We start from the raw sequence: 22274 nt of genomic DNA, 5'->3' as shown, positions 1-22274 counted from the left end.
CAAGCAGAGTAACATTTAAAGTGTCGGCTTCTCCTCGCGCTGTATTTCTTCCTCTGCAAATGCTCACAGTAGCCCCGGGGGAGTAAATATTACCGAGGCTTTGCTGTTTAAGACGGAGCAGAGGTCAGAGGTCACGCAGCTCGCAGCTCAGCCACCTTCAAAGAATCAAAGCTGCAGCGAAGCCTTAAAATCAAGATGCAGAAATCCATGTTGATGTGAAGTTCGTGTTCTGTCTTCATTTTGCTTCTGTTCGTTTCAGTTTCAGAGATTATATTAAAAAAACGCCCGTCACACTCGCCAGCAGCTCGACTCTCTGAATGTCAGCAGTCAAAATCCTAAACACAACACTGACGACCTCATTTTCTAATCAATCAATCACTAATCTTCTTAAACTTACAGTTTCTCCTACTTTGCAATTTATTCAACGAAGCTCAACACTTCCTGCGCCGATGTTTCCTGTCCGATCTCCAGAATAAATGTTGGCAATGAACGGATGTTGTGCCAGCTTTAAGTTCGATTTCCAATTTTATGCTGCGGCAGTGGTGCGCGTATGATCTGGTTAGGATTAGACACTAAAACCACTTGGTGACGGTTTGGAAGAGAGTAATTTTTGGTGTAAAATTCCTGGTTCTGTCTCCACAAACACGGCAAATCACCTGCCACGAATCACATTGTTCACAATCCTTTTTTCAAGGCATCTTTGAAGCAACCGCGACTTCAGTGAGGAGCCTCAGTGTGATCAGAGCCCAGCAGGACTTTCTTCATGGAGTAATCGTGTATATCTTGGGGATCTGCCTTCATCGTTCATGCTGGCCTTTTATTTGAGACAAGGCTCTTATTAACAAACAAGCTTTTATTTGAGTTTCTGGTGTCAATCTTCACCACGTCGAGTGTGTGTGAGGACGAAGGATTGAAACGTGATGATATTTGTTCTTTGAAGAAGCGTAAAGGCTTTAAATGTTTCGCGGGTCCAGTGAGTTGTTAGCTTGTGTTGTGGTGTAAGAAGATGAAGTTTAAGAAGCTCTGCTCTCGTTATGTTGCAAACTTTCATCCCTTCATCGTGCTCTATGGCCCCGCCCCCTCTCCACACTAAGCCACTCCCCCTCTCTGATGGACCAATCCCTCCTCACCGCTGCTGTTGTTGACGCCTGTCTCTCCTCCCCTCTCTGTCTCTTCTTCTTCATGTCGTCTCACTCCTCTGCCGTGTCCGTCCTTCTCTTCTTCTTCTTCTCTTCCTGCCGTCGGGGACGCAGCCAAACGTAAAGCGTGGAAACTTAGTCGTGTTGGTAGCCTCCGCAGCATTTACACCAACAGTCTGCTCTACTCAGAAGGTAAAAACACAACCACCTGCTGTGGTGGACCTGTGACCGGCAGGTGGACCACCATCCACCCCACCCCGACCCGATGGAGCACCCTGTCCTGAAGAAATGTGCTGAACCCAGTAAGCAGCGGTTTGAAGTGTCAAAAGATGTCGAGACGTTCAGGTTCAGATGGGCAACATCTGAGTTTTTCTCTGAGGACTCTGTTGTGAGATGTTAACAAGAATGTAAAGACAATATTTATAATTTCACAGACTTTGTTCTAAACTTTCGTTCATGAAATGATGAATCATTTGGTCGTACTTTACTTTGGAGCACACCGATGTGTCAAATTATCCAAAAACTAGAATTAATTTGTTCTTCATTCGACAGTAAACAAACACATGCTGTCTTATAAAAAACATTATGTTTAGTTTCTAGTTGTTGTCTTATTCGACACAAAGTTTGGCTTGTTATGTTTTATATGTGCACTGTAAAGTGAAGTGCGACCAACAGTTTTAAAACATCAGGTCTCAAAATACCTTCAGATAACATCAAGTATAGACTGATCCTATCACAAGTGCACTAATTTGAAGTTAGAAGTCACATGCTGACATGCCTTTATTTTGGCAGGTTCAGAGAACAAACTTGTTGTGATTCACTTATTTAAACTCTGTGGAGAAAGTCACCAGACTCCATTAACAAATGTCTCAATTTAGTGAGTTGTCGAGTTGGAGACACTTCATTAACTTTGTGAAACTGTCTCTGACTAACTCTTCATTAATCCCAAAATTGACCCCAAAATTAAAATAAGCTGCATATTTTTACACACACAAGCTTTTAACTTTGACTTAACAAATATTTTCCGATGCAGCTGTTTAGTTACAAACATCGTCTTTCAGAAAAATGTATTAGACCTTTATTGCAAAAACCAGGAGCATCCAAAATGGCCGCTCCTGCTTCACAACCCTCACCCCTGAAAAACGCCGTGTTTGCCCATTTTTATCCTCGACTTCTTTCGACCTGCACATCCTAAACCAGCGCTTACTCTGGGCTGTCAGTCCGTGTCTGGTTCACTTGTTTGGTGCAGAAAAACGTCCACATTTCTTCCCCCTGCCTGAGTCACCTGACCCGTCTGTCATGGCGTCCTTCCCTCCCCCGCCCTCGTCACCTGTGAGGATGCAGCCAAACAAACGCAGCCGCCCTGCAGCGGGGAGGATGCACCTGGAAGCATGCGTTGTGCAGGTGGTGTCGGGCGCTGTGATCGATGCTGTGATGTAACCTAACTCTTGAAGCCAGACTCCACCTGCTTTTGGTGTAAAAATATCTCATGTGATCCTGAGTGTTGTCTGCATGATCGAGTCCAAACGGGTTAAATCATCTCCACTCAGTCTTGAATCTGCTCCACGTCACGGCGTCTTCCTCGTACCTGTTCAGAAAATAGACTCCTTTTTTTTCTCCACAGCGACTTCGGAACAATCGGCTGCAATATTTTCCAGGTTATTAATGTTGTAAAAGGCTGCGAATAATATGGGGAGTAATGACCTGTGTCGCAAAGCAATACTGTGTGCGGTGACATTTAAGGCTTTTAATTTGTGTTTCCCGAGGCCCCCTTTTGTCTCCCTCACGCCTCCCCTCTCATTGCACCTACCGTCCTGCTTGTCACACACACACACACACACACACACACACCCCGCTGGGTCGACTCGACACCTCACACCCCGGATGATAGGCTTGTATGCATGTCCCGCCCCCCCTCCCTCGCTGCGTCTTGTAAATGCTGTATATTTGGTTTGTTCTGTTTCTGCTGTTAAAGGTTACCGGTGTCAGAGTTCACAAATTGCCTCGGCGCCACCTCTCTCTGTGTGAATGTCGCCCACAGTAGCCGAGAGCGGTGGCAGTAATTACCAATACGGCGCGGGTGACTCGCCGTCTGAGTGTGTGTGTGTGTGTTTGTACTCTCATGCATACGTTTAGTGGTGAACACCAACACCGAGGAGAGGCAGAGCAGGACGGACTCAGAGCACGAACACATGTTGGGACTCTCAACCTGCTGCAGATGTTTGTGAACTCAACTGTCTGGTTCGTTGGACCAGTTACCACAACATCACCAGACTCCCTTTACAAATGTAGTGATTTTAAGAGTTGTTGAGTTAAAACAAACTTTGTAACGTAGTGAAACTCTGTCTCTGACAGACTCTGAATCATTGTCTCCTTCTTGTAAATTCAGCATTAAATGAAAACAGTCAGTTGTTTGTTTCCTTGTACAAAGTGTCAGTTTGTGGCAGCATGGCTGTACCAGCCTGTCTGCTTCTGTGTCTAAAGTGCTAAAGTCTTACCTGCCAACATGTAGCAGCTGTTTGAACACACTGTTTACACTGATTTCACCATTTACACTCAATTTATGAAAGAAGAAACATTTTATTGATCTAAACATGTCACATTTTACAAACACACTAACCAGTAACCAGTATAGGCTCCTTCTTTGTCCCCAGACTCCCTTAACAAATGTGTTCGTTTAGTGAGTTGTTGAGTTGGAGACACTTTATAAACTGTGTGAAACTCTGTCTCTGACTGATTCTGACTTATTCAGAATTCGGCAAATGTTTTACATTAAGTTATTTGTTTCTTTGTGTAAAAAACATTGTGTCCATTCATTCGAGTCATATACAGTACGTGTTTATTTGCATATAGATGGAGGAAGAAGTTCAGATAAATGTTATTTCAGGTCTGAACAGGCTCCAAACAACGAACAAACTCCCACTGGAGTTGTGTTTGAGTCCAACATGTTCTCTCTTTAAGCTCTGTATTTGGTGTTAATGGGTGTTAATCCTCATTAGGTTCTTCACCTTGACTCCGTTCCCATTGTTATGGACTGGTGCAGCTATAAATGTCATGTTTTGTGGGTGCATTTTCCTGTACAGACAGCTCAGCTGTGGGTTTTCAGAGTAAAAGCGGGTTGTGGGAGTGGTTCTCCAGTTGCCCCCCTCATTTCATTCATTAGCTGCTGTGGTGCGCTGGGTCAGCGTGCAGCATTTAAATCCAGAAACAGCGTTTAATTTACGCTGCGGAGAGGCAGGGCCTTTCTGGATTGTTGGTTTCCATAATTGTCAAGCAGCCAAACCTCCTCCTCCTGCTGAAAACAGAGAATCATGGGAATTTAATTATGATGGGATTCTTGCTCTTGACCCTGCAGGGCTCAACCAGCGCTTGATGGGTGGGCTGTCGTTCAGAACGAAGACCCAGGAGCCTCCAAATACACTCCGGAAAATTATCATTCTGCATTATGTACAGTTTGCCCTTCATTAGACACATTTAAATATACAGAGGTTTCATTTCTGGCTCGTGTCAAACCCCTTACCCTTCATACTCTGATCAGGAGGCTGGTCGTTGGGGGGTTTGTTTTGGGTTTTGCTGCAGGATTGCTGAGTTTTAAGTTGGAGTTGTGTGTGTTTGTTGTGTTGTTTAGCATTGAGGAAAAGTCAGAACTGAAGTAGCTGCAGACTTGTTTTAAAACGGAAAAAATAACAAAAAAAACATCAGATGTCTGTTCCTCATACTGGTCTAGAAATCCACCTAGAAATCCTCAACAGGACCTCTTTAATGCTGCAGAACTTGCCTTAGAAAAGTCATGTTTTTAAGTTTTCCTCAGTATCACAGTAATCCAGTGATAGTTGTCTGTACATCCATGAGCACAATGCAAACAGGAAGTGCTAACAGCTAATTCGGCAAAGTTTTAATGGAGTTAATGAGTACATTTTTGGTTTTAGTCAAGTCTCCAGCTACTTCAGTTGTTTAGCAGAACGCTGCAACTCTGTTTCACTGTGAAGCTCCAGAAATGTTTTGTGGACTACGAGACTTCACCTGACTTTATATCATCAGGAGGAGATGATGACTGAATTTTTTATTTTTAGGTGAACTTTCCTTGACATAGATGTCTGAAGTTAAACGTCCATGTTTCCTTTTAATTCATTCCAGCAGAGTTTGTGGTTTTCAGAGATTAATTTTTATTTAGTTCTTGACTCGTTTCCTCTCATACTTTTCTTGGACGATGCATTCAGCTGCCGATTCACACCAAAAGTCTGGTTTAACCTTGAGCCGTTAACCAGCCCCTGTAAACAGTAGTTTTAATTAACATCAACTAATCAGACTCAGCCCATCATTCGCCTGAAGCGGCTCTGAGATGAAAATGATCCAGCGCTATCTTCAGCAAAGGAAACTTTGGTCAGCAAAGGTGTTTTCAATCTCTTTATCCTGGAAGTGGAAGGGTTTCTCAGCCGGTCGTTTGGCCTCGGGGCTCTCCCTTCCATCCTTACCTTCCGTCCTTCCCCTCCTCGGACAAGGCCATTGATTATCCAGAGCGAAGCCAGAGGGGAACTTCAGCTCCGGTGCTCTGAGACGCTCCCAATTAGCCAAATGACTGGAGTTGAGGAAGAGCAAATGGTCGTTCCCTCGCGGGCCGGCCGTGACCGCTCTCCGACTGATTAAACCTCTCATCTTTTCACTGCTTCACTCCCAGCACACGTCATGAAACTGCTGCTTCCAGAAACGCTCGCCTCAAAGTGTCATGAATGATTACCGACCTCCACGCTGAGATCTGCCGTCGCCCGGACCGTTTGGGGTGTATGTATGTCGTGGATAAATGATGCTTCATCTCCTTCTACATTCATAAAACAACCTCTTCACATGCTTTTGTTGAGGGTCATACCAGCAGACTGAGGGATCCTGCTGTGCTGGAGGCCGTCCTTTGATTAAGTGATTACCCCCGTGTCCCCCCTCATCTTTACCTCCTCACTGGGGTAATTGTAAACAGAAGCTGGTTGTTGTCTGATATGCTGTGGTGATGATACGGGCTCTCAGCCCTGCCCCCGCTTCACCTCCACTTCCCATCCTTTCTGTGATCTGTAACGGTTTCCAAATGTGCTCAAGTTGTTCACAAACACTCGCTAACATCCATCGAACCTCAGGTCGATGTTGGAGGAAAGGATGTCGAAAACTGCCATTTAAAACTTAAAGAAGTTGATGGTTTACTCTAAAAGAAAGTAAATCTTGAGCGTTGAAGTTCATTCTTGACACTGGGAGTAGCTTGAGCTAATAATCCAAACTCAAAGATCCAATTTGGAGCTTTCAACCACATCTTACAGTCTTCATCAGTTCAACTCTCAACAGAACTTTTGTCCAGTCACATTGATGATCTGAACTGATCTGGATTTGCTGATTAAAATATATATACATACTCTACTCTCTACCTTTATTGTGTCACTATGCAGACACAGACACATTTCCAGATGTTGTAAGACTGTTTTTAAAGAAGTCGAGGGTCTTGCTTCGCATCTCCAGTCCTACTCTCCGTCTAATTGACTCCTGATTGCCCCATTAACCTCTGAGGGGGTTCTGGGTAATACATCCATATGTCCCCCCTCCAGCCCTGATTGTAATGACTGACCTCTCCCACTGACATGTCAGCAGAGCTGAGGGCAGGACGTAATTTAGGTGACATCCTGGCTTCAGGGGGCGGGGTCATCTAGGTCACCCATGATCGGTTCAGGAGAACAGGTGCCTGTCAGTCAGAGACAGATCTCTGTAAAGATGTTCCCGGATGTTGTGGTGGAGACAGGTCTCTGTAAAGATGTTCCCGGATGTTGTGGTGGAGACAGGTCTCTGTAAAGATGTTCCCGGATGTTGTGGTGGAGACAGGTCTCTGTAAAGATGTTCCCGGATGTTGTGGTGGAGACAGGTCTCTGTAAAGATGTTCTGGTGTGGTGGAGACAGGTCTCTGTAAAGATGTTCCTGGATGTTGTGGTGGAGACAGGTCTCTGTAAAGATGTTCCTGGATGTTGAGGTGGAGACAGGTCTCTATAAAGATGTTCTGGTGAGGTGGAGACAGGTCTCTGTAAAGATGAAATAATCAGTGTTTTATAAACCAACAGCAGTATTTAATTCCATTCTTTGTTTTACAAGAAGCGTCCTTGAGCAACACACTGACCTCTTCCTCTCTCCCTGAATAAAAGACCACATGGTCGAGGTGAAACGTTGCTGAATGTAGTTTTCTTGTTGGATGTTCCTGTCCTGAATCTTCTTCTCTCTGTTTTCTCTCCAACAGAACAAGAGGAGAACTTTGAGTTCACCATCGTGTCGCTGACGGGACAGACGTGGCATTTCGAGGCCACTTCGTACGAGGAGCGAGACGCCTGGGTGCAGGTCATCGAGAGCCAGATCCTGGCCAGCCTGCAGTCCTGCGAGAGCAGCAAGAACAAGGTGAAACTCTAACTGCTTTGAATCTTAAGTTTCTTGTGGTTAGTCCGGAAACACCTAAAGCACCAGTCAGTTTTTTGAGGAGAGGTCTGCTGATCAGAAAATATTTTGGGGATTTTAAAGGCGGTTGGAGAATCATATCAGACAGAAATCACAGTGAAATTAAAGCAGTAAACTTACACAACAGTAGAAATGGGACCTTTGTGTTCCTCTCACTTACCTGCTCTCACACACAAACACACTTTGATTCACATAATTACAAACAGTAATTACTGGAGCTCAGCTTCAGCCTCAGCGTTGCCATTTTCCACCTGCACATGCAGCGAACAGCTCGGCTCTCAGTCGAGGCCCGCTGTGTTGACGCCTCAGGCTCTCAGACTTTTATTGCCCCCCGCCTCGTCTCACCCAAAACACCGTCCTCCCCTCCCTCCCCCTTTCCATTTGTTTGCTGTGTTATTCCTTCATTTCCCGACATCGGAGGGTTTAGTCTCAAACACTGGTGACGTCGGTTAGACTCACATCTGTACACACTTTGGGCTGAAAGAACTGAAAGGATTTGGGCTTCAACAATCTTCAAAATGACCAAAGTCCTGACTGTCGTCTTGTTTGGGGCCTAAAAGTTTCAATACCTGATGATCTGATTAATCGGTTACTTGATCGACAGCTTGGGGCCACGACTAAACTTTAACTCATCAGATAAATGATCAGCCTTGTAGTCTTTATAAGTCTTATTATTTTCTGATTTGTCTTCATTGTTTTGTTTGTTTCAGTCTCGTCTGACGAGCCAGACGGAGGCCATGGCTCTGCAGACCATCAGAAGTATTCGAGGAAACGGCCGCTGTGCCGACTGTGAAACACAGAGTGAGTACAAACACCGTCAATGTGAAGGAGATGTGAAGTTTGTTCACAGGTTGATAGTTGGGTATATTACTTTGTTTAAATCGTTTGCCACATTTTGGGAACTATAATGCTTGTGTTGACTGCAGGATGAAGACTTTGTACTGATAATGTTGTTTTTGTCGCTGTGCTGCAGAATTTTTTCAGAAAAATGACTAAAACATTGATGAATCAGCTGTTTTTTTGTTAAAAACAGGGTCAACATTTACTGAAAGTTCTCAGCTTAGTCTACGTAAGATGATACGTGATTAAATTAAGTTGTTTAATTTAACTCTTCCAGACCCGGACTGGGCGAGTCTGAACCTCGGGGCCCTGATCTGCATCGAGTGTTCGGGCATCCACAGGAACCTGGGCACCCACCTGTCCAGGGTTCGGTCTCTGGACCTGGACGAGTGGCCGCTGGAGCTCATCAGGGTGATGACGGCCATCGGCAACGAGCTCGCCAACAGCGTGTGGGAGGCCAACACGCAGGGACATCTCAAACCCGGACCAGACGCCAGCAGGTAGGAAACTGTTGATGGCTTTCGTCACAGCAGCAGTGGTGATCAAAGTAGCTCTCGATTAATTTTCCACCAATGAAACTGCAGCTTAAACATAATATATTTTTTGTTTTCTACATGTTTTACATGTAAAAATCTAAACTGTGAGATAAATGTCGTGGTGGAAGAAGTTGAGCCGAGAATATCGCAACTATTCAGGTTATCGATTCATCGGTTTTAGCAATTTTTTAAGGAAAAACACTCAAAATGTGAAGACTTGCTGCTTTTCTTTGTCATTTCTGACGGTTAATGAATGTTTCAGAGACCTAACAGCCGATCAGTTAATCAAGAAAATAATGAATGTAATCGTCAGCTGCAGGACAGTATTTCCAACTGAGATGTGGTGGAGGACAAGCAGGAAGTGGCACTCAAAGAGGGTTCTGTACTTGAGTAAATGTACTCAGTTACATTCCAGCACTGGCCTCTGTGTCTGTGAGTGCTGACAGCTGCAGACAGGGGGCAGTGTTTCAGTGTTTGAGACTCGCCAGGGTTCATACGGGATGTGTTGGATATTGACTGCCTACAAACCTGTGTGTGTGTGTGTGTGTGTGTGTGTGTGTGTGTGTGTGTGTGTGTGTGTGTGTGTGTGTGTGTGTGTGTGTGTGTGTGTGTGTGTGTGTGTGTGTGTGTGTTGTCTCGTGGACTACAGGGGATAGTAACAAATCGGTGAACTTTAGCGTGACGTTGGTGTTGATCAGTGTGTACCTGCACTTCTGAGTGTATTAGTGTGTGTGTGTGTGTGTGTGTGTGTGTGTGTGTGTGTGTGTGTGTGTGTGTGTGTGTGTGTGTGTAATTATCGGCCGTTGCAGCTTTGGGAAGCCAGCAGCCATCATAACAAATTAGAGCTGACTGCCAACCGCATAAAGATCGACTTCCCCGTCCTCCCCCCTGCACTCACCCCCCCGACGCTCATTAGTCAACAGAAGCACCTTATAATTACTCCCCACATGACCCCCCCAACACACACACACACACACACACACACACACACACACAGACACACAGTGTGTACAGATATGCTAATGCACATCCTAGCCCAACGAAACACAATAAATACATGTGAACAAATACAGCTATGAATACCTCACGTGCACACCAGTGATGGAAGAAGTTCTCACAAGAAGAAGTAAAAGTACTTCACCGCTTTTAAAAATACTACATCTAGAAAGTAAAAGTAGTGAAATGAGTCACAACATGTACACAACTAAAAAACAACATGAGCTCTACACACTTTCAGGTCATTTCCTATTTTTTATTTGGACGTATGATTTTCAAGGACCTTTGACGTCGTTGTAAGGAGACACTTGTACATTCAAGTGATTCAGTGAGTCGAATCAGAGTCTAAGTTTTAGTATTTAGTTGTCTAACCTAACCAAACAGTGATTAAAAAATATATATGTTGCAATGACGTCCTGATTTTGTGCGTTTAAAGTGCATTTTGTTTCTTTGTTGGATTTCTAACAGTAACACGTGCAGTCAAAGTGTTTAGCTGCAGTCGCTCTGCAAAAAGGAAACATGTTACAGTATAAATACAAAGAACACATCCGTCCACACTGGTGCTGAACACACACACACACACACACACACACTCACACACACACACACTGCGAGCGATCTTTGAGTATTGACGTGCCATTAGCCCTCGTCCGTCAGAGCACTAATGCTTTTATTGTTGCTCATGTTCCTATTTATTTATGAATCTGAAGCATGTTTCCCCCTGAAGAGATTAGAGAAGGAGGTCAATATTATCTCAATTAACCCGCAACGCTCCGCTGCAGCTCCATCTCTCCCCCTCTCTCCCCCGTCTCCCCCCTGTCGATAGTATTTATCAGTCCATTCCTTAAGTGGCTCGCTGTTTGTCGTTTCACCGCCATAAATCCCTCCTCTCTGTTTCTTCCATCATTTCTCTCCTTCGCTCTCTGCCTCTGTCTTCTCCTCATGCTGTTCTCCAGACGTCTCTACATTTCTTTTTTCTTTCTTTACCTCCTTCTACCTCAGACTTTATTTATTTTTATCCAAACACCAGATGTTTTAAAAAAAACGCTTTAATATTATAAATACATCTTTATAGGTTATTGTGGTCGATAAAAGAAAAGATGTAATGAAAAGGGCTCCAAGATGGTTCTTCTGAAGGGCTGAGGTTCTGCTGAGGTTCTTGATGAGACCCCTGCAATATAAAAACGGTTCTCCATAGATCCCCCTGGATGGGTTCTTGATGACACCCCTCAAGTATGAAAGAACCCTCTATGGTTCTATTTCCACAACCATTAAGTGACAGGAAACCAAGCAGGAGTTGAGTTGTTTCTTTCAAAATAAGAGCTTGATCAATGAAATCAGCGTCTGTTTAACAATGTTATTTCTCCACATCTTATTTTGTGAATTATCAGAGTCATTTAAAAAGAAAAACCAGTTAGTTTTGTCTTTAGTCGTAGACAACAAAGATTCAGTGGAAAAATAATCTCAACTCAAAAGAAGTTTCAGAAACTTTTTGTGACGAAGCTGAAAAAGGCCGACTATCAACATCTTTATATCAGAGTCCAGTGCTGCCTTCTAGTGTGAAAATGAAACGCAAAACAAAGAAGTGTTCAGTTTTGAAATGTCTACTGCTCTGGTGATAAAATAATCTTATCACATCCTCCTAATATATTCACATGAAGGTAAAACATTGATTACACACATTTTAAATTTGAAAGGAAACATAACTTCCTGTTCTCTCCCTCCTCTTCGTCTTCATCTGTCTTTATCTTTCATCCATCCGAGCATCCGGAGAGGAAGGCGTGGAGGGTTTATGACAGCTTTATGGAGTGCCACTGACGGTCTATGAAATGATGAAATGATATGTAGAAGCTGTGGCGCCGAGGTTACATTCACTCACCGCTCCTCTTAAATTACAAATCAACCTGCGAGACGTCAGCAAGCACCAGAACATATGATGCTTAAATACACTTAGATACTGGAACTGCTGATGTGTGCTCACCGACAGACAATCAGGTGTTTTACTAGAGAACTGACAACACGCATTCAAGATTGTTGTAACCAAACAGCAGGTCTAAATTTCTGTGGAGACGTTGTTCAAGTACATGTATGTTTTTTTCTGTTGTATCACTTTAAGGTACAAGGTTATTAATCATTACACAACACAGGGTTGCATAGCAAAACAAAACAAGTTCATAAACTCCCTCATGATACACAAATTACTGATAATATATACAGTTATTTATATACAAATATATATAAACACGAGACATGTCTGTGTAAAGACGTGGTGGAGACAGGTCTCTGATTTTCACATTGAAAAATGACAACATATATAACATACTTTGGAGGAGCTACCGTCGTCATACCAGAGTCATATAAAGTGTTAAATATACAAACGAAGCCGATAATCTAAAGGCATAAATCACTCACATGACACAACTCGTCTACCTCCAAGAGCCTGAAAAGAGCGTTGACAGAAACCTGCGTTAAAGAGGCAGAAGAAGAAGAAGGAGGTTGAGGTTGAGTTGTGGGAAAAGGCCGGCGGAGGCTTTGTCCAGGCGGCAGGAGGAACGGGAGAGAGGGGAGGTTTAGGGGGGAGGCTGATGGATGAAAAAATGCCTTCCCCTCGTGGTCTCTCAAGTGAGTAATAGAGGCCGAAATTTCATTTTGCAAGTGGCTGATTTAATGATCCAAAGGGTAATTAATGGCCTGATTATCTTAATGTTAAATATGGCCAGCAGCAATTACACTGACCTCCTGTCTGTCAAGGTCTGGCCCCCCACTCCGCCTCCCAATTAGATCCTGTTTGGAGGTTTGGGAGGGGGGGTGGAGAGAGGGATGGATGGAGGCAGGGAGAAAGAGGAGGAGGGAGGAAAAGTGGGAGAAAGGGATGGATAGGAAGAAGATGGAGAGAAGGTAAACGGAAGAGGAAGGTGTGAAGAAAGCAAGAAGAGGAGGAGGAGGAAGAGATGACAGAAAACAGGGAGAGCAGCAGAAATTCAGAAGGAAAAGAAAAGATGGCAAGCCTGCGAGGAGGATGGATGGATAGAGTCAGGAAGAGGAGGTGTAGGGAGGTGCATTAGTATGGCCGTCAGTATTAAACACCTCCATTTCTTTCTCTCCTCCACCCTCCTCCCCTCCCCTGTCGACTTCCCGGTCGGACCGGAGGGAGGAATTATGTTCGGAGAGATCGCACCTCGCCTCCACGGCGCCGCCCCCGTCCAATGAGATATGTGACAGGGCCGAGCCCCGCCATCTCCAACTGTTGTCATCATCTCTTTATCTTCCCCTTTCCCTCTCGTTTCAGTCCCCCGTTCATCCTCCTCCCCCGTACGTCTGCCCACAGCGACGGCCGGTCCAGGTCTCATTAACATCAGCGAGTGTCGGTGAGGCTGAGGAGGGGATACTGTCGCTGCTAATCGTTTTAGGGCTGCAGCTCATTGCTGCGAACACAACGTCTTGCCACGCCTGCTCAGCACCACGATGCTTCATTATGAAGGGAGATACTTGTTGACAAGTGTCCCTTGCAGTGGTGGCGACAGGGGACAGCGAGAGCAGGGAGTGTGGTCATAGTGTGGATGAACACCAACCTTGCCAGCTCTGCTGTGCCAGAGGGATCCTGTTAGAAGTGTTTTTTCTTCCTGGTCTAAACCACAAAAAGACTCAGCCATCCTCTAAACGTTCCCATTAACCTCTGGCTGCCTGCGGTCAGCCGTCATCACCTCAGCTGGCATGGTCGCCCGGTGCCGCGCCCCAGCTGATGCCACCGCTGAAGGGGCTGCTAAGTTTGGGCGCGCTGCCCATCGTGGAGCACCCACAGGGGCTCGCTGGCTCGTCCAGCTCTGCTGCAGCACCCTCGGTCTTTAGTTCTTGGCGCCGCAGCTCATTGTTTTAATTATCTGTCGAGTGGCGCTTCAACACCAGCACCCAAGGCCTGCTCAGCCTGTGTTTGACGCAACGTGTTAGCAGGCCTGAGCAGACAGCAAGTGACAGCGCTGCTAATCCGGCCTCCTGGCCACCGGACTGAGGAGGTGGTTGGCGGTCATGTGCCTCCATCCCCTGGGCCTCCTGTGTCCTCGGACTCCCACCCTCTCCTCATGCCAACGCCTGACCTTTGGCAGTCTGTCGTGGAGGGTCAGCGTCCTGGCCGGTCTGTGTACACACACACGCAGCTGTGTTTGTTCACTGTTTCTCTGCTGGGGTGGAGATCATGAACCGAAAACGATCAAGTCCTTCCCAAAACAGCAGACGGAGAACGTGGAAAAGTTTAGGAACTGCAGCGTGACGCAAATATTATTATCATCAGTTAGAATGATCCTTAAAGGAGTGGGAACAAGACTTTATTATAATTAAGACATGAAACTTGATATAAAATTAAAATATATACGTTTTCCCAAACACGAGTTGCACGATTGCAACAATTTCTTTCCAGACGTCGATAATTCTCAGCTTTGACTCAATGTCAACCAAGTAAGTTCACAGAAAACAATTTAAATCATCTTTTGGCCTCCGTCACGTCTCAATCATCATTTACGTCTGTCGTTGTTATTATTGATGGCTGTTTCCTCGAGCACAATCAGAGACTCTTACATCGATATATTTCTGTAATCCTGTGGACGCCATTTTGAATAGTTTGCCATGTCAACTAAAAGTCCCAAGTTGTAAGATGCTGGATTGTTGAGTCTCATTCTCAACTTGTCAAATATTGACGCTTGGGGTTTGTGGCCGGCCCGACCAACCAACCCAAAGCATCAGTACTGGACGACAGTTGGCCATCTTACAAGTTGGACCTTTAATTTACATGGCAAACTATCCAAAATGGCGGATGTCTGTCACTACCGATGCTTAAAGCCAAGTTAAACCCTCTCCTCAATCAGAGATGGACACAATGTGAGACAGAGTAATGAACTTATGATGAAAGGACGGTTCAGTTTGACTGTCAGGCTTCAGTTTGAGTCTCGTGTTGTCACTGAAGACTCGCTGCAGAGTTGACGACCTTCACAGGGATCTTCAGTGATCAGCGTGAACAATAGGAGGAGGTAGAGAGATGCTGCTAGCAGGGCACTACGCCTTAATTAGACAGCAGACAAATGAGCAGGAATCGGGCGGCTAAAGGATGAGCGTGCCGGGCTACGAATCGCAGCGCCGCCGCCGCCTCGCCACCACACACTTAACAGCGGGCCCCACATGACGAATGCTTGGCCAGTAATAATTCAGCAGCAGGTCTGTCGGCGCTGGGAGCCAGGAGAGGGGAAAAATAAGGGCCCTTTATGGGAACAGATTAGTCTTGTTCCCCCCTAAGAAAAGGCCAGCGCTAACAGATTTAAAATTAGACCGGCGGCTTTTAATCTGGGCCGGGGTGCAGGTGCGGCGGCCGCCCCGACACGGCAGCCGGATTGGGCTCATGGGACCAGATGGGGCGACCGGGGGAAAGGAGGCGGGCAAGGGGCCCACATCACAAGATAATTGCCCCCCAGGGTCAGAGGCAATGGTGGGGGAAGGAGGGGGCAGCCATCATCGCACCCCATAAAACCCAAACTCATATCAGTCTCACACACACACACACACACACACACACACACACACACACACACACACCCCTTGTGAGTCTGTGATCATAACACAGATTGGACTGGTGTGATTTGAGATGGACACATGCCACATCAGAGGAGGAAATGTCGTTAGTAACAGATAGTGATGCAGGAGGTTCATCGGTATTAATTACAGTCAGTCGTGTGTGCACACTGGGTCACATGTCGCCTCCATAAGGTGCTTTTTTTGTATTTCTATCCATAATTCATCCAACTGACGCCACAAATACTCAGATCATGTTTTACTGACAACAACACATTTTGTTTGGGGAAGTTTTTCAGGTTGATTGAGGATGAAATGAATTAAACTTTACCCTGGTGTTAGTCTTTAAAAGGCAAATCATACCGATCGATCGTCCAACAAGTGATTTAAATTCACAATGAAAACAAGGAGGAGTAAAAATAATTTATTTAACTTATCTCTTATATCAGCTACGAGGTGAACGACTTGTTTTACCCAGAATGAGAAGTGTATTTTTATCTTCAACATAACAGAAGACTTCTGAAATCAAAGTCAGTTTTAATTTAAATAAATAAATATAAATTCCAATACATTTTTAGGTCTAATTTGTTCTTGTCACTCACAAATGTTAAGCTGTGATCTGTGGATCTCAGTTATCTAGATTTATTTTAACGACTTCATATCGGAGGTCGATTCTTCATGATTCAGGAAAACGGTGCTTTTAAACTGTGGTTGATGTTTACAGCTGATATTTGTCTAATCTGGAGGTTTATTTCAAGTCTGAAGGCTCGTATTTCTTGACCCGTTAACTCCTTTTAGTTATGTCACCATGTTCACAGATCTGAAGTATAAATCTCGTTTCTCCTGATAGAAACGAGCTAATAACGCCACTTCAGGACGTTATTACGAGCTACAGACACGTTAACTCCACCGACATCAGGACGTCATTTATTGGAATAAATACCATGAATTTCCCAGGAGGTCGAGCTGTGTTTGCGTGGGATTATGTGCATGCTTGTGTGTGTGTGTGTGTGTGTGTGTGTGTGTGTTCGTGTGTGTGTTGCCTCCCGTGATCCAGTGTGTGCAGATTGAGCCGAGCTCAGTTTCATCTGCGTCGGTTAACTAGCCGATCCCGCCTGCCATCATCTCTCCGCCATTATCTGCAGCCCCTGCTGATATGAGCCGGCCCCACGGCCTGCATTTCAAACAGCACGCACACACGCACACACACACACACACACACACACACACACACACACACTCAGAGGAGGCAGCAGAGCCTCCTGACAGGCAGAGCCAGCGCAAACGTTGAAAAATAATTGGCCCCTACATTCTAATTCATCTGTAAAAGGGAGGCCTTGATTAAATTAGTCCTAATAGACATTATTTTGTACATGACTGCCTCGCCGCTGCCCGTAACCGCGTCCCCCAACTCGCCTAACAAGCCCTCCAATTTACTATTGACATTAAGCCGGCTGACACGAGCCAATCACCGGGCCATTCATCGTTTGTCATCGCGGAGAGGTTATGCTAATGCGGGCTAAAAGCACAAACTAAATGCACATTCTTTATGCCTGAGTCATCAGATTAACCTCGCCGTCCCCTGCCCCCTCCCCTCCCTTATTTTAATAATGAAGAAATAAATAACGCTCTCTACATGCGTGACTCTGTCCTCCGTCCTCTCCCGCTCGCCGGCCTCGCTCTGCTGCTGCCCCGCCGCTAAGCCAGCGGGGGCCGGCTCCTGGAGCAGAAATGAATCTGTACGCCGACGGTAAGAGCCCCCTCACCCTCCTCACCCTCACCCTTCGGCTAATTGGCTCACTCGGCAAATTGCTCATACAATAAAGAAAAGGGAGAAAGGGGGGAGGAAAGAGCTGGACGGCAGAGTTCTCCTCGCGTTTGTCGGTAATGTGTTTGGATTGAATGGGTTCACAGCGAGCCGCGGCCGGCTGGTAAACATTTAAAACCTTCAGCCACAAAGAGACACTTAAGAAACGTTGTGTATCTGGGAAGTCTGTTAATTCACTGTTTACAGCTCCGAAATGAGCTGAGGAGGAAACGGTTCGTCTCCATCTCTGATGTTTGCTTCACTCCATCGTCCTCTGAATGCCTTCAGTGCTGCTGAAGTAAGAGCAGTCTGAAGAGAAGGAGGCGGATGTTTGTTCAAAGCTAATTCAGTGGAAGCAGAAGTCGAGGTCGATTTCTCACAGATTTTAAATATTCTTTTTGGTTTGGTTTATTTTAAATAATACAATATATCAGAGTTGAAGTCCAGGACTTCGTCACAGGAGGACGCACGTGTGATTACAACGTCCACCGAGGTCCAACAGACGCCTTCAATTTAATCAAAGCTAATCCGAGATAAAATAAAACATATTTGAATCCGCTTTGAATTGTTCTCCCTCATAGACATACGAGTCTTTTCATCAAGGTCCAGACATTTTTCCCTGAGAAGAAGAGAAAATGATTCCTGGATCCGACCGTTTATCAGCGTCCACACTAAACGTTAATGAGGTCTGTTCTGAGACGAGACCGGTCCGAATCCTGCTGACAAACCAACCAAACAATAAAGACACGTTTGAAGACATTGTCTATTTATGACATTGTGGCGTTGAATAATAAATTGATCAATAATGAATATATTAGTGTCAACCCGAGCCTGAAGGCTTACATTTTTAAGACGTCCATCAACGTTTCACCAGACGTGTTCATCTGTGTTCAAGCAGCTAAAACATCGCTGAGTTTGGAGACTGAAGTCAAAGATATGAAGACAGTTTTCTGGTCAGGAGCTTCTCAGTGTGACGAGGTTTGTGATAACGGGGATCTGTTGGTTGCTTGTGTTACATTTGAGCCTGTTTGTTGACTGACAGTTTGATGAACAGTCACAGTCATATAAACATGTGATATACAGGATGCACTGACTCGTCTATTATCAGAAAGGACCTTTAAACTCTGCAGGTTCCCCTCGTGGATGAAAACACACCTGAAACAGTCGCTGATTAAAATGAACAATCCAACAGTTCTTACAGTCCGTGCCATAAAACCTCACATTTATATATATTAAGTCCTCGTTAATCCGGCCCTCTGTCGCCTCTGCTCTGCTCAGGAGAAACCCTGTTTCTGCATTAACCCCCCTCCCCCCCGCAGTCAGCCAGGTCCACTCATCTGCATCCAGCTAATCTAGTAGGAAATGTCAATGACTTCCCGACCACGAGGCCTGAGCTGTCAGGGTCAGCCGGCTGCTGCTGCTGCTGCTGCTGCTGCTGCTGCTGCTGCTGCTGCTTCCTCCTTCAGATCCGTGACAGGACGAACCCAAAACACTTTCTTACACCTGGTAGAAGTGTCCCACGCTGGAGTCTTTTTTTTTGACTGTGGTCTGATTTTAAAGATGACTTTAAGATGAAGTTTAAGTTACTCAGGGACTTTCCCTACATTTGAGACTCGATCCAATTTCCAAGTTCTAGCTCCACCCCCGGTTCTCCAGTGCCCATTTTAGTAGAAACCCCCCTGTGAAATGGGACCACCCTTCAAGAACCTAATACGTCACCTGAAGTCGTCGTAGATGGCGTTCGCAGACGCGACCAGACATTTCCAATGTGTCGTCGTCAGTGGTGGTGATTTTTCTTGGCTTACCGTGTCAGTCCCAGCCCATCAGCATGACACTGTGAACGAATCGCCAGCGTCCATGATTTTATACCTCCATCAGATAATTGACGAATGGCAGTGTGATGATACCAGAGTATCCAATTGGATACGTCCAATTCAAACATCAAATCATGTTCACAGTTTCTGATTATTAGCTGACTATCAGGAGATGGTGGCGTTATTACAGCCAACAAGAGGAGTCGCTCTGTCAAACATCCGTACAAACAACAGGACTTCTGATATTTGTTATGTTTTCTCAGATTTGATGGAAACAGAAACTGAACGTTCGTCTTTTTGAAACATTTTTGCCTTTATACAAAAGTGGAAAATAGAGCGGATACAACGAAGGTCCGACATCGAAGTCGGGGGTTTGTTCTGGATCAAGGCCTGATTTGATAGCAGCACCTGAACCAAACAAACGTTGACAGAGTCGGAGCTTCAGACGACCTGGGTGCTTCTTTAAATAATGAAACGATCATATTGAGGCTCTAATTCGTGTAAAACACTTGAGTTTCTGTTGTATTTTCGTGGTTTTCTCGTCCTGCCCCGATCATGACAGCATAATGTGAAATCTCTCTTGTCCTGAGGGAACGTGGCAGGACCCGCGGGACTCCCGGTGCGACATGTAGACAGTTAATTATCAGTTCAATTATCTGAATGTGACCTCTTATCTCTGGTTCCCTAATTGATCATAAAGTTTAAGATTTTAGATTAGCGTGGGTGTTCCTGCTGCCTCTCTCTCTCTTTGTATCCAGGTTTCCTCTGTGAAACCTCCCCTTTTCTCTCCTCTTCTGTGTCTGTATGGCATCGCTGGAGCATTGCGTCTCAGCCCAGAGATCAGCTTCACATCGCTTTGGCCCATTTCTCTACCTTTTCTGCTCATTTGCATCGTCTCTCTCCCCTTTTTTTTTTTTAATCACTGTCCGATTTAACCCCTCCGTCTCCGTCTAGTCGAGTCTCATGGCTGATTTCAACCCCCCTCTGCCTCACCCAGACCTTTCTCACCCCACCACCCTCCCTTTAATTATCTGTGCCTATCCAAGGGCAGCTAACGACCTGCTAGGAAAGGCTAATTGATTTCAGCCTCCTCTCCTCTTCTTCCCTTTTGTCTTTTCTTTCCTGCTGTAAGATTGAACTAAAAACAAGTCATGCAGGTTTTCTGGGTGAATTTAGATCCAGATTCTGCTGCTCACCTTGTTAGAAACCGTCCACGTGACCACGTGACGGTGATTCATCTTAAATGCACATTAGGTCGGGCAGTTAGCTGCTGCTCTTATCCACGCTCTATCTATCTATCTATTAATCTATTAATTAGAGGGCTAATTAGGCCAGAAGAGAAGCCACTGACACCATGTCACTCTTAACCCCGTTTCCTACCGCTCATTACCTCACACACACACACACACACACACACACACACACACCATCCTCCAGACTGTAATTAATGACGGGCTTTAACAGCAGCGTGTTGGCTCATACATCTCAGCTCGACTCTGTCAGCTGATCTCAACTGAATCCGTCTTTTCTTACTCTTGTTCTTATTTTGTTACATGCAAACATCAGTGTTCCTGATTTTATTTTGAAATGAATTGCATCTCCCGACCCGTCAGGCTGAATAAGCAGATTCAAAATAAAGTGAGAAGAAGCTTCGTCTTTAAACTAGATCAAACATAATCTAGTTTTAATTTTGCTCCTGGAGACCAGAACCGGCCCGGAGCCCCTTAAACACACACACACACACACACACACAGTGAGGGCAGGGGAAGCAGCTGGTGGGACGTCCAGCGGTGGTCGGTCGGTCGGTCGGTTCAGGCCAAACACCCTCTGGCTTTGGACGAACAGGAAACTGTGTGTGTATGTAAACACGGCCGGACAAAGCAGCCGCTCATGGAGAACGTAGACACACACACACACACACACACACACACACCACGCACACACACACACACACACACACACACACACACACACACACACACAGTGCAGGGTCTCCTGAGCTCAAACAACAGGCAGGAAATCAGAGAAGTGCAGTGGGCCCGGTGTGGGTCCCTGACCGACCCCCAAACAAAATCACATTCCCACCCCACCGTTTCCAACGGCGACCACGACCTGACACCACAACGCAGCAGCTGATGAAGCTGTCAATCAACAGGTCCACTCAAGCAACACCGGCAGAAAGACGACCACACTCGTATGTTTCATATGTTGGGAGCTTGACAATGATACTGAGTCAATCGTATAATACATTAAGACGTGTGCTTTAACTACAAGAAGAACTAGAATGGCACTCAGTAGAGAGCATACCTCCACCAGGGCCCAACAGTCCCCTTCTGTACTCACTCATAGATACCAGCCACCTGAATACGCCTGATTGTTCTCACCAAGATCCACGAAATTACAAAAACATGGATATTATATTAACTCACAATCCAACCAACCAACCAACCAACCAACCAACCAACCAACTAACTTACCAGCCAACTTACCAACCAACCAACTAACTTACCAACCAACCAACTTACCAACTAACTTACCAACCAACTTACCAACCAACCAACCAACCAACTACCTTACCAACTAACTTACCAACCAACCAACTAACTTACCAACCAACCTACCAACCAACTTACCAACTAACTTACCAACCAACTTACCAACCAACCAACCAACTAACTTACCAACCAACTTACCAACCAACCAACCAACCAACTAACTTACCAACTAACTTACCAACCAACCAACTAACTTACCAACCAACCTACCAACCAACTTACCAACTAACTTACCAACCAACTTACCAACCAACCAACCAACTAACTTACCAACCAACTTACCAACCAACCAATCAACTAACTTACCAACTAACTTACCAACCAACCAACTTACCAACTAACTTACCAACCAACTTACCAACCAACTAACTTACCAACCAACTTACCAACTAACTTACCAACCAACTTACCAACCAACCAACCAACTTACCAACCAACCAATCAACTAACTTACCAACTAACTTACCAACCAACCAATGAATCAACTCAGAACATTCAGGATACAGTAGAATCAGTGAAAATATTTCTGTTGAACAACATTTTAAATATTCAGTTTC

At 45.2% G+C, this 22274-nt stretch overlaps 1 protein-coding gene across 5 annotated transcripts in view; it reads left to right on the top strand.

Moving 5' to 3' along the window:
- agap1 (ArfGAP with GTPase domain, ankyrin repeat and PH domain 1) overlaps window positions 1–22274 on the top strand; it is a 139880-nt gene that overhangs the window by 109137 nt on the left and 8469 nt on the right. For all 5 annotated transcript variants that reach the window (XM_084347659.1, XM_084347658.1, XM_084347656.1 and 2 more), the window contains 3 exons: window positions 7402–7556; window positions 8324–8414; window positions 8731–8953. In XM_084347659.1, the coding sequence (XP_084203785.1) occupies window positions 7402–7556; window positions 8324–8414; window positions 8731–8953 (469 nt within the window). The remainder of the gene's footprint in view (window positions 1–7401; window positions 7557–8323; window positions 8415–8730; window positions 8954–22274) is intronic.

The sequence above is a fragment of the Pagrus pagrus genome (assembly GCF_965226575.1).
Source record: "Pagrus pagrus genome assembly, chromosome: 24".
In the NCBI taxonomy this organism is placed as follows: Eukaryota; Metazoa; Chordata; class Actinopteri; order Spariformes; family Sparidae; genus Pagrus; species Pagrus pagrus.
The sequence above is the reverse complement of the archived record's forward strand: the minus strand, read 5'-3'. Positions and strand labels throughout refer to the sequence as shown.